General features: G+C 44.8%; 1 protein-coding gene across 5 annotated transcripts in view; it reads right to left on the minus strand.

Moving 5' to 3' along the window:
• Positions 1 to 3,113: 3,113 nt before the first annotated feature.
• GPAT4 (glycerol-3-phosphate acyltransferase 4) overlaps positions 3,114 to 12,803 on the minus strand; it is a 64,049-nt gene continuing 54,359 nt past the window's right edge. For all 5 annotated transcript variants that reach the window (XM_029603751.1, XM_029603747.1, XM_029603748.1 and 2 more), the window contains exon 13: positions 3,114 to 3,691. In XM_029603751.1, the coding sequence (XP_029459611.1) occupies positions 3,583 to 3,691 (109 nt within the window). In that variant the 3' untranslated portion in view covers positions 3,114 to 3,582. The remainder of the gene's footprint in view (positions 3,692 to 12,803) is intronic.

A 12,803-nucleotide genomic window follows, 5' to 3' on the forward strand; every position in this document is an offset into this window, starting at 1 on the left:
GATCAGAATTCGCCTCAGGCTCGCGACTTGCGAAGATTAGATGTGCGGCGGATTCTGCTTTGCTATGTGGAGGTCACTAATGCTTTTCATTTGTCTGATCATCTGTTTGTCTTATGGAGTGGTCCCAAGAAAGGACGTAAGGCAACTAAAGCCACTGTTGCCAGATGGTTGAAGGAAGCCATAACTTCGACATATATACCGTATGTCTTGGGCATACAGTACCGGATGGTTTGAAAGCGCATTCAATCCGTTCTCAGGTGGCATCTTGGGCAGAGAATCAGTTTGTTTCGCCGCAGGAAATTTGCAAATCTTTACACACTTTTGCTAAGCATTACAGTTTGGACATCCGTACTCCGGATGGCGACTGTTTTGGCAGTAGTGTTCTTCGAGCGGGGCTCTCCAGGTTCCATCCCAGCGATCTGGACTGATCCTGGTACGTACAGAGAAAGGAAAATTGATTCTTACCTGCTAATTTTCGTTCCTGTAGTACCAAGGATCAGTCCAGAAGCCCACCCATGGAATCTGGAGAGTCCGGTATCATTTTCATTCTGCAGAAAATTTTCAAGTGGACAGCATTCACTTTGCATATGGAAGTACTCCCTCCATGTACATAAGTTCCAGAAGTTATGCAGTTTTTTCATTATGTGGTTTGATATAGCCATTGGTTCTTATATTGAGGTTATGATATGTTTCATTCTGCTATGGTATGGATTATACTGAAGGATCACAGGTGGCACACCAGTATAAGAGGGGGTGCCTTTCAGCTTTTTTTCTCTGACTCCATATGCTGGGAGACAACCCAGCAGTCTGGACTGATCCTTGGTACTACAGGAACGAAAATTAGCAGATAAAAACCAATTTTCCTATATCCTACAAGCACTCATGTTTCTACAGTTGGCAGCTAGGATCTATCCTTGCCACGTGGACAATGGGCCTGTTTTTATCTGCTGTTGTTTGTTATACAAAGTAGCATAGAAAAATGATGGCCTACCGCAGCTCTCAACCGTCTTATCTTCTCTACCATTTTGGGTAGATAGGCATATAAATTTACATACTTAACCGACACCCGCTCCCCTCCCGCATATCTTTTTCCTGATTTGTAAACCCTTATCCTCACCTCTGCCCTCTAACTATACCCCAAGCATACTTTATAAAACTATGGCTGCTCATTGTGGGCTACCCCAGCCATTTTGGAAACCCAGTGCCACTATTAGCATTGTAAACATGGCTACTTCATGCATTTATCTTTGCCTGCTTGCAAACCTGATGTAGTCATAATGTTGCTGTTATGGTTTAGATGGAGCTTCCCCTGCTCTGCCTGCTGGAATTTCACACATGCCATAACATTAAAGTCAAGTTCCCGGGGGGGGGGGGGGGCTGATGGTTTAGGGGCAGTGCTGCGTGTTGACCTATAGAAGATGCAAGTTTGGCTTGGCTTTTTCTTCCTGAAGTAGATGGGGAGGGGAGGGGAGGCTGTACTGGTTGCATTCACAGACCCTGCAAGGGGAATGAAGGGAAGTCCCAACCTTGTACAATGGTGATAGCCAGAGGCTAGGTTCTCGGGGAAAGCATTGTGCTGTTTGCCCTGGCCAAGAACTGTCATCATAATGGCCATGCAAGATAGGGATTATAAAAATAGGAAGCAAACCCCTGGCTAGTTCTAAAGGTCAGCTCATAGCCCAGGAGAGGCTGGTTCTGATTAAAGCTAGAAGCCTCCAAGGAGGAAGAGGCAGAAACAGCCAGGCAAAGGGGGAAAACAGCCCAAGTTCCCACAATACACTAAAATATCAAAAAGGTTTTTTGGGAATGTTTCCTTCATTATAAAAGTACATATTAGTGTCAGGAGGTTTGTCTAACTGTCCCTCTACAATCATCTTATGTGCCATGCTCTGCCTCAACGATTTTCATGCAAGTTGGCAAGATAAACTATTAATAAAAGATAAAGCCAAAATGAGACCATACATGTTCAGAATGTGCATCAAAAATTATTTCCTGGTTTCTGTTTTGGATAGAGTACTACTCCATGTTTTACTGCTGTCACAATGCAGGCCCCTCCCAGTCAGGGACTCCTCTCACCCCACTTCCTGCACGAGCAATAAACACATTGAAATGCAAAACACTCAGTGTACAATTCACCAATTTGTTCCCTCATCCAAGATGGTAAGGCTGACATGGAGGAGAGTCTCCTCTGGGACAGATTCAGTGCTACTCTTCCCATCCTTCCTGAGAGGTGTGATGCAGTCGTTTTTGCCACAGCACCACGGTGAAGGGCTGCCTTATTTTCAAACGGATTCCATTTCCACTAAACGGAACATATAGTGATTGCAAGATTCATTTACTTTATTTTAAAAAAAAATCCATGGGAAGCCTCCTATAAAGGGCACTGTACTAGTTCGCTTTTCTTGAAAGATGCTGCTCATTTACAAACACGTTTCCTAGTCACTAAAGGAACCAAGAAGAAGAAATTATTTCAGTAGGGAGATGGGATTTCTTTACCAGCCTTGGGGTACTGACATGGAAGCATCCTTAATGGTAAGGAAATAAATCTCTCAAAAAAAGACAAAAAAACCGTATATCCAAGCAGAGGCAAGCCTAAGGTGGTCATCACAAGAGTCTCTTAATCTTCTCCCCTCAAATATAAGCCTCGGCTTAACCAGGCCAAGAAAATAATCTGCTTGGCCTGGTAAAGAGAAGGTAAAAAAAAAAAAATGGTATTTATAAAAACTGTAGAGTTCTTAGTAAATTGTTACAAGGACAGGATTATGCTAATATTACAGGGGGGCGAGGGGTGGACACAATAGGTGCCCTCTTGTCTGCAATGACTTCTCTTAAATTCCAACAGTCCTATGTCTGCAGAAGCAGAACAGGTTTATTTTGTATGATTTGTTTGGTCCTCACCTTGACTGGTTGTTCTATAAGGCATGAAATCAAATTCAGCTAAACAACTATGGCAAAAATCATACAGAAGGCTGTTCCCTTTGCCTTTCTTCTCTGCAGAGTGTACCCTGCATCAGCAATCTTGGCATGGAGCCTGCAAACCTTGGTGCCTTGCATGGGACACAGAATCTCAGAGCTCACCTTTCAGAGAATGAAATGTTAGCAACTTCTTCAAACTATAGCAAAGGATTGTAAGTCAGTTTAATTTTTGTTTTACATTATAAAACCAAAAGCATGCAGGACTACACACCGTGCGCCAAAGAGCAGAGAAAGACAAAGAGGTCCCTGCATTCCCAATGTGCATGGTGTAAAGAGACATGGTTTCCTCCCAAGATTTTTGGTCTCAGGCCTGTCAGCAACGACTCTCCCAGCTCTTTCTAGGTCACATGACTTCTCACAGCTGAAACATTCCTCCTGCCCTCCCCAAATATTCCACAGTCACCTCCCCAGGTCCTGAAGATGCAGCAAATACATGGAGACTGCTTTGCACGGTTCCTGTAACAGAATTTATTTGAACATGAAGGGCCCAGAGTCCATATGTAGGTGTCCAGCAGTCAGGGGAGCTTATATTCTGCAGCGTGGCTTCCACTAGTTTTCCATCAGACGTTAATGTTGCATCAGGGCAGGCAGTGCAGTGGTACAGAATCAGGAGCGGCTCCGGTCCTCATGGCTCCCAGCAATCATCTTGCTGTACAACTTCTGCTGCTCCTCCTTCAAGGCCTCTTTCACCCTTGCCCTCTTAAGACCGCCATCCCTGTAGCAAAAGACAGATAACAGCACTTCACTACCTACAACAAATTGTTTACTGTAGCTCTAAGACCACACCCCAGGAAAGGAATGTAATTATGTGCCGGCATAATTTTGTACATAATTGATCACAAAGTACATTAACTACAATAAGCTGCATAACTTCTGGAGTGTTGAAGCAGGAATTTTCAACAAGAACTACAAGTATAGCCTAGGAAGGCAGCAATGTCAGCCTGCACAGGCTGAATGAAGGGAAGAGGTATTGGCCTGCACAGATTAGAGAGAGGGAGGCAATATTTCTCTGTACACAGCAGGCTGGGGGGTGGCAATAGCCAGCAGGCAGGGGCAACCTGGAGGCAACAGCAGCAACTTCAGAGATAGGAGGATGAGGATTAGGCTTGGGCAAAAGAATATGGTGGAGAATGGGTTAGGGGTGGGGGGGAGAGAGAACAGAAGTCTGACTTGGAGGGAGAGGCAGGGAAAGTGGCATTATCTGGGGGCAGGGGTGGAGAAAGAAAAACACTGGTCTAGCACAGGAGTGAGAGTGGTGTGGCCTGGCTTTGGGAAGAGGGGACAGAGAGAGAAGGCATTGGGCTTGAGGACAAATATCAAAGTGGTACATGAGCTGAAACTTCAAGACAGAAAGGACACAAAAAAAAAGTTTAAAACACTGGTGCTAAATAATCCACACTTAGTTCTAAAAATGTTGAAACACTGCTCTTTTTAAATGCATTGTGTAAAAAATACAAGCAATTATTTGTGCATAATTTTGCTATTTTAAGCACATAATTCCCCACCTTCCCTGCTATGGCAATTCCAGGACACGAGTACATTAGATTAGGAAAAGAAAAATCAATCAAGCACCTAGGTAGAGGGGATGAAAGGACATTAGAGGCACTGAAAGCTGCATCTTAAAATCTATCCAATTAGTCATGTTATGTTAGTTACTAATTTATGTTTTTTTGAAATTTATATGGGTATAGGCACAGCTTCCAATTTCCTGCAGAACCTCAGGGGTTAAGCTCTGTGGAAAGAGTTAGAAAATTTTGCAGCAACTCTATGGCACATCTGCATGAAATTTGAAATATTCTGTATATTAAATAATGTAAATGTATACTGCATATTACAAATAGTTTTCCAACTGACTTTATTTTGTCCTTTTGGGAGTTTTGAGTGGGAATTTCAGCTATCGCTGCAGGAAAGGAAAAGATCTCAGGGATGGGTAAGGAAGAGAGGTAGAATCTGAAAAGGGGCAACAAGGAGAAGGGAGGACCAGGGAGAGGGAGGCAGGAAGAGAGGGAAGGGAAAAAAGGGAGAGGAGGACAGAGGGTGGAGGAGGAGGGAAGAGCATGAATGGAGAAGGAGAGAGAGGATCCAGAGAGAGGGGAGGAAGGTGTCCCTCCCCTAGCTCCAGCCCTGCTCCCCCCCTCCCCTTGTCCTTACTTCCTCTTTCCCACCTCACCCCAAGTCCTGTTCTGCCCCCATCCCAGGTGTATTCACACACACACACACACTCTCTCTCTCTCCTTCGGCCCCTCTTTGACATATCTTGATCCTTCATCGCTCATCCTCTCTCTCATCCCCGTTCCCCAGCTCCTATTTCACATAAACCCCCCCCCCCCCCCAGCCTGTTTCACACAATGCCCCATGCACTGATCTGATGGCAGAAAGAGGAGAGTGGCAGCATTTTGGGATGCATCCTCCTCAGACATCCAATTGTTTCTTTGAATTGCACAGGATACTGCTAGCCAGCTGACAGCAGCAGTTGAGCCCTGGGTGGCAGAGGGGGAGGATACAGCTTGACATGCTACCACTCTCCTTCTCCTCTGTCAGCTGCTGGCTCAGTGCTGGAGGGTGAAATTGGGAGGGCATGAGAAGTACCACAGGACCACCTCAGACTCCCTTACTTGGTCGGCCCTTAGTCTCCCAAGATGATTCCATGGGGACTAGTAATTGGCCCTTCCTGGAGCCACAGAATTCAGATTTATTAATCACAGGAGACCAGGGGAACCTGGGTAATATTAATAGGACTGATCCATGCCCTAGGCATTGGCTGCGATAAGGCATGTTATAAATGTTTTAAATTATATGTTACCTTCAGTACAATAAGACATTTTATCTCCACCCTATTACTGTGCTGGTTTTCTTTTCCCTTACTTTACAGAAACAGAGATGTCATCAGAAAAGAAAAAAAAAAAAAAAGTACTTGGTCCACCCAGCTTTCCCATTTGTACCTGCCTATTGTGCTGTCACAGGTCTTATTTGATATGTAGCCTTCTCCCTTCCTCTGACACCATGCCACTGTTTTGGTGCCTATATCTCTTCCTCTGCAAGTCTGTCTCAGTGAAATATTTTCACGTTCCTTTTGAGCTTCCCTCTCTTCAGCTTCATTATGATGACCCTCTTATCCTTGAGGTTTTTATTCTATGGCCAATGCTACTTTGCGATACTTTATTGAAGCCTGTTCGATATTTGAATGTTTGATTCATATTGCCCCTTCTTTCTTCTAGACAGTACATCTTTTGGTCCCTCGGTTTCTGTATATTGGTGATAACGCAGGTCTTACCTCATAGTGGTGGTCCCCTTTTCAATTGTCTCTACCTTATCAATGCCCTTTAGCAGATGTGATTGCCATAACTGAATACAGTACTCAAGGAGAAGTCTCACTAGAGACCCCTAGAGTGCTAATATTGCTTCCCACTTTCTACCAGTGATACCTCTCTATACACCCAAATATATTAGATTCTTATAACTATTTTTATCATACTGACTAGTTACCTTGGTGATAATCAGATGGCGACCACAGATCTCTTTCCTATTGGGTAGCTATTAGTTATTCCTCTTTCATATGGTATTTGGCCCTAGGATTTTATTCATGCCATAATGTCTCAACATTTTTTCCCATCCTTTAGTATAAAAAAATCTGTTAGTACAGAAGTTCCTGGTAACCTCCAGTGATATCTCTGTGCTTGATCCAAGACCACTTCAATGTGGCTTCGAAGTGCCAAAAAAGCATAAAATACACAAGTTAAATAAATAAATAGTAAGCTTGAGACATCATTGTCTAGCTAAGTGACAGGTGCTATGATTAGTATGTTAGCTTACCAAATATATAAACATATTATTACCATTCTGCAAATGGAAACAATTTGTCCAACATGCTGATTCTATAGTATTAGAACAGAATACCTAAGCTAGAAATGACTCCATGTATTTCACTTGTTCTCTAGGTTACATTAAACACCAGTCCAAAAGATTAAAAACTAGTATTGCTGCAGGAGGAGAACATGTGATGCTGTGGGCAAGACAGAATGTAGGAGAGCTTTGCTCTGGGGGCTATCCATATTTATCCAGCCTCTTCAAACCTCGCCAACATTCCAAAATGTAGGTTTAGTTTAGTGAACTGCTAGTTACCAGTTTGTGGCAGTTTGCTGAGAAATGAGCATCCGAACGGCAAAAAAGGAGCACAAGAAAGGAAAAATGCTGCTGCAGAATTCCAAGATGGCGGCCGCAAGCACGATTCCTGAAGCTCCTGCTGTGAATCCAGCTACAGCTGACATGCTGCAAGCAGTAAAGCAGGCTCTTGAACCTCTCTTCGAAAAATTTGATCAAGTATACAAGAAATTGGAGGAAATGGCCACCACTTTTGGAGAAATTAATAAACAAGTGATGGACCTAGAACAAAAAGTTTCGGATGTTCAAGTTGAGGTACATGAACACGTGGTGCATTTTATCTCACTGCAAGTGACCTCACGGTTATATGAACTCTGGCTAGAAGACCTTGAAAATAGGTCTCACAGTAACAACCTTCACTTCATGGGCCTAGCTGAAAGTTTACTGGACGGTGAACTTCGTGGAGTTTTGGAGGAATGGCTGCTTTCTGAGCTGGGTCTTAGCAACATAGATGCTGTTATGATGATAGAGCGTGCATATAGGCTTGGACAGTTGAAGGCGGAAGATGCCAAGCCACGAGTCATTATTACCTGCTTCCTAAACTATGTGCAGGAAGCGGCGATTCTGCGTGCGGTGAGGTCCAGCAAGCAGCTGAACTTTAAGGGAAGAGAGTCCTTATATTTTGGGATTTTTCAGCCAAGCTATCTGCTTTTTGCAGAAAGTTTGTTCCTGCATGCTCTGCGCTACACAAGCTTAACGTGTAATGTTCACTCATTTATCCTGCAAACCTCTCTATAGTGCACAACCGCTACAGAGGTTCAGGTCTTTGTATGTTCTGTGGAATCAGCAAATAGAAACCCAGCCGAATCTTGACTGCTTATATGCCAAGTAATGGCTGAATAGGCCTGTGTACTTCAATTTCTACGGTTAAGTGCGTTTCAAGAAGACTGTGTTGGAAACTTGGACACGATACTGTTTTGGTGTTCGGGAGTTATGGGAGAAACTTGTAAGGATGGTGCAGTTTGACATGAAAATGATGATCTTCAGGAATGTAACATAATCAGTTGGCAATTATATTATAGGTGTGTATCATCTTGCCGGCTGCTGCACTGAGATGCCAAATTTCTTGTTTTATGGTTACCACCTACTGTATTTTTTTGGCCTTATTGTGGAGAATGTGAACCGTGGGAATCAGAAGACAGTGTGAAGATATCCGTTTCCAGTGATTTCAGATCACCATCTGTTCCTTTCATCTATGGGAATGTCATCTCAGAATGATTCGTTGCTCTGCAGGTCTCAATGTTTTGCTATGGCCATTGTTTATTTAGATATCTAGTAGTAGTTCCCTTGATTTTTTTTTTTGCAAGAAAGTAAGCAGCTAGTTACTTAGGCTTTTGGAATTGAGTTTGGTATGCAGAAAGGAGAAATTACTCTTTACCTGATAATTTCCTTTTCTTTATTGAGGACAGGTTAATCTGCACCAGTGGGTTATGCACCTCTACCAGCAGATGGAGCAAAGCTGATGTCACCATATATATATACCCTTGCATTACATCAGCCTGCCAGTATTCTCTGCAAAAGCCAACTGTGGACAACTAGACAATACATGAACATAACTATTAACTGAGTTCTTGAATGGTTGTCTTATCAGAAAAACACTGAGCTCAGACAAAGAAAGTAATATCATTAATCTAGGAACTGGATCTATCACGTACCAGTAATCCCCGTAAACGCAGCCATTCAGGAGGACAATATCACCATCCGGCGGCCAAGGGTGGGAAGGTGGATTAATATAACCTCATTAAAGAAAAGGAAATGATCAGATAAGTAGTAATTTGTCTTTAGCATTCAGACAGGTTAATTCACATCAGTGGGATGTACCAAAGCTACTCTCGAACCAGTCAGGAGGCTGCCCACGGTCCGATCAAACACCACACGCACAAAGGCTACATCCTCCCAGGCCTGCACATCCAGGTGGTAATGCCTGGATAAAGTGTGCAAGGAGGACGTCACAGCTCGGCAAATCTCAACGGGAGACAACTATCTAACCGCCGTCCATGACACTGCCTGAGTTCTAGGGGAATGAGACCTCAGACTAGGCAATGGCTGCTCAGCATCCTCATACGTGGCCGTGATTACCTCCTTAATCCAGTAGCTATCGTAGTCCGCCATGCCAGCTTACCCTGTTTACTCCTAACATGGCGCATAAACAGCCTGTCCATCTTCCTGAGAGGTTTAGAAACTTCCAAAAACCTCATGATATATCACTTGACATTCAAGGTCTGAAACAGGTGATATCCATCTGTATCTTTCTCCTTATCCAGAATCAGCAGGGAAATTGATTGAGTCAAGTGAAAATCCAAGACCACCTTTGGCAAAAAGGTCAAACAGTATGCAGCTCTATCGCCCTGGAGTCACTTGCAGAAATGGCTCCCGGCATCCTTTAAAGGGCATCTTTGTAAGGCTGGCCTTAGAGATTGCATCAGCTGACCAATTCCGCAGCCATAGCTGTCTACTGGTCACTACCACTGAGTCCACTCTTCTGGCTGAAGTAAGGACTAAATCCAAGCCCGCATCAGCTAAAAAGGCGGCAGGTTCCACAGCCGCTCTTGGGTTCACTCCAGAGTCATCCACCTCCTGAGAGAGAAGTAGGCATGAATGAGCTACCAGTGCACAACCATAAGCAATCTGTAAGGTCATTGCTACTGATTCAAAGGCTTGTTTAAGGATAGACTCCAACCATCTATGGTGCGCATCCTTTAAGGCTGCTCCTCCCTCCACTGGGATAGCTCACTTAGAGAAAGTGCAGACCAGTGCATCCACTTTAGGGAAACACAAACGTTCTCTTACTGCTGGATCCAGCAGGAATAGAGCTTCTAACACTTGGCCCCCTTTAAAACTTGCTTCTGCGGTATCCCATTCCAGGTCAATCAACTCCTGGATGGCTTCCAGTACTGGGAAGTAGCAAGAGGCTTTGTGCAAGGAAATCAGAATGGGATTCTTCTTTGGTTCTGTCATAGATTCCGCTCCAGAAACTCCCAGCGTTTTCAGGGTCTGGGAAACCAAGGCCAGCAATTCATCTCTATGAAAGAAGCATAAAATGTATTGATACAGTTCTAATCCTGGGGAAATTTCCCCTTCTTCCAAGGGATCTTGCTCTTAGTCTGTGCCATCAGGATCCACACTAGGGATACCTCGAGGTCTGCCAACAGGAATGGAAGAGGGAGAGAGGGCTGGTTGGGATTCCGTCCAGACAGGGGCAAACAAGGAAGTAGACAGTGCCTGTAGTCCCTGGAAAGATTCCACCCAAGAAAAGGCTGCCAGGTTCATGCCTAGCCCAGGGGAATTGGGTGGGCCCAGCCTAGTTTCCCTCTCCCATGGAAGACCTAGCCAAGGGGTTACTCAGATCCAGAGTACTTCCAGTTAAGGCTGCCAATCTTTCTGAATGGGAGGAGCCCGGCTCAGCAAAATCTGGTGAGGCCAAATTCCCTTGGGCTTCCTCATAGTACTGACACAAGTTGGAATACTGGTCAGGTTGGGAAGCCCTAATATGACAAGCAGTGTAGAGAGCAAGGCACTTATGTTTCTTGGCTGCCGGCACCATTGGCGGTGCAAACTGTGCGTTCGATTGGCCTCATATGAGCAAACACCCAAGGAACCAATTCCAACATGGAAGCCATAGAACAGAGAACCTGCAGGTAATCCCACAACCTGGGAACCGCACTCTCCAACAAGCAGTGAACCTGCCTCTGCAGTCTGCAAATGCATTCCCTGGTGAGAAACACTTTCCCAATCCTGGTGTTGGAACATGCCCCAGGAACTCCAACACCTGAGTAGGGGTAAAATGACTTTTCGACAAATTCACTTAATCACTGCAGTACCAACACCACTGCTTGCTTGCAAAGAACCTCTGACTTTGTTCGAATAAGCCAATCATCCAGATACAAGCGAACTAGAATGCTCTCCTTCCTGAGAACCACTGCCACCATGACCATCACCTTGGTGAAGGTCTTCGGAGCAGTCGCCAACTTGAATGGAAGGGCACAAAACTGAAAATGTGTCCCGAGAATCAAGAACCTCAGGAATCTCTGATGATCCGGCCGGATTGCTGTGTGTAAGTACTCTTCAGTCAAATCTAGAGAGACCAAGAACTCTCCTTTGTGCACAGCTGCGATGAAAGAGTGCAAGGTCTCCATCCGAAAACAAGAAACTTTGAGAGCCATGTTCACCTTTTTTTAAATTCAAAATCAGGTGTAAGGTCCCTTCCTTCTTTGCAACCACAAAATAAATGGCGTTCCTCCCCATCCCCCATTCCTCTACGGGGATGGGAACAATGGCTCCCAGCAAGTGTAAGCTATTGACTGTTTCCTATACCACTCGCCTTTTGTTTACGGAAGTGCAAGGGAAGACCATGAACAAGTCCTTTAGCGGACAAGCAAATTCTAAAGTTAACCTCATCTTACAACACTTAGGACCCACCAGACCATTGTGACTCTAGCCCACTCCTCACAGAAAAGAGTATCAACTGACCCCCTATGACACGCATAGAGGAGTGGTCCAGCCTCAGATCCAGACTCCCCCTGGCCAGAACCATCTCTGTTCGGCATTTGGCCTCGAAAGCACTGGTTCCAGAACTGCTGCCTTCCAGTGCCTTGTCTTTGAGCTCCATCCGAAGCCCTATTCTGCTGAAATCACCAATTTCCTCTAAAGCAGGGCCGCATAGAAAAGGACCCTTTTCTGCCCTTCGGCTTATCCTCCGGAAACTTATGTCCTTTATTCTCTCCCAGATGCTTTAAAAGTTCCTTTTCCTCTCCAAAAAGCAGTTTCTCTTTAAAAGGTAAAGCCCCTACCTGAGACTTAGACCAAACATCCACTGGACCAGTTCCTCAACCAAAGGAGCCACCTGGCTGAGATCACTGACATAATCCTGGAGGATGTTCTAATGAGGTTATAACACACATCTGCTTCCAGCTGCTCAGCCTGCTTTGCCTCTGATGCGAACATTGTTTTATCAGCCTGCAGCTGCTGTACCCAGCGCAGACCAGCACAAAAGCGCAGTTGCTTACCTGTAACAGGTGTTCTCCTAGGACAGCACGATGTTAGTCCTCACATGTGGGTGACATCATCCAATGGAGCCCGGCACGGAAAACTTTTGTCAAAGTTTCTAGAAGCTTTGACCACCACACTGAGCATGCCCAGCATGCTGCTATCCATGTATCCACGCAAGGTCCCTCTTCAGTCTTGTGATATAGCTGAAAAAATATGAGGAAAAAGTAACACAAAACGAAAGGAGAACCCAACACCGTGCACAGGAGGGCGGGATTCCTGAGGACTAACATCCTGCTGTTCTAAGAGAACACCTGTTACAGGTAAGCAACTGTGCTTTCTCCTAAGACAAGCAGGTTGGTAGTTCTCACATGTAGGCGAGTACCAAGCTCCAGACTGTCTGAATGGACAGAGAAGACCAACAGTGATCAAACAAGGTGCCAAGGAGCACAACAACAACTGCAACTCTGTAGGTCAGCTGAGGACTATCTGGTTCCCAGAGCATGGAATGAAAAGTTGGGTTCAGGACTGGAACAGGTTGCAGAGGACGGATTGACCAAAGTCACTGCCCTGACACCCATCCTTGTCCAAACAGTAATGAGTCGCAAATGTGTAAAGAGAACACCAGGTTGCGGACTGGCAAATCTCAGTGACGGGGACTGCATGCAAATGAGCTATTG

Source organism: Rhinatrema bivittatum, chromosome 5 (genome assembly GCF_901001135.1).
Source record: "Rhinatrema bivittatum chromosome 5, aRhiBiv1.1, whole genome shotgun sequence".
NCBI classification, from domain to species: domain Eukaryota; kingdom Metazoa; phylum Chordata; class Amphibia; order Gymnophiona; family Rhinatrematidae; genus Rhinatrema; species Rhinatrema bivittatum.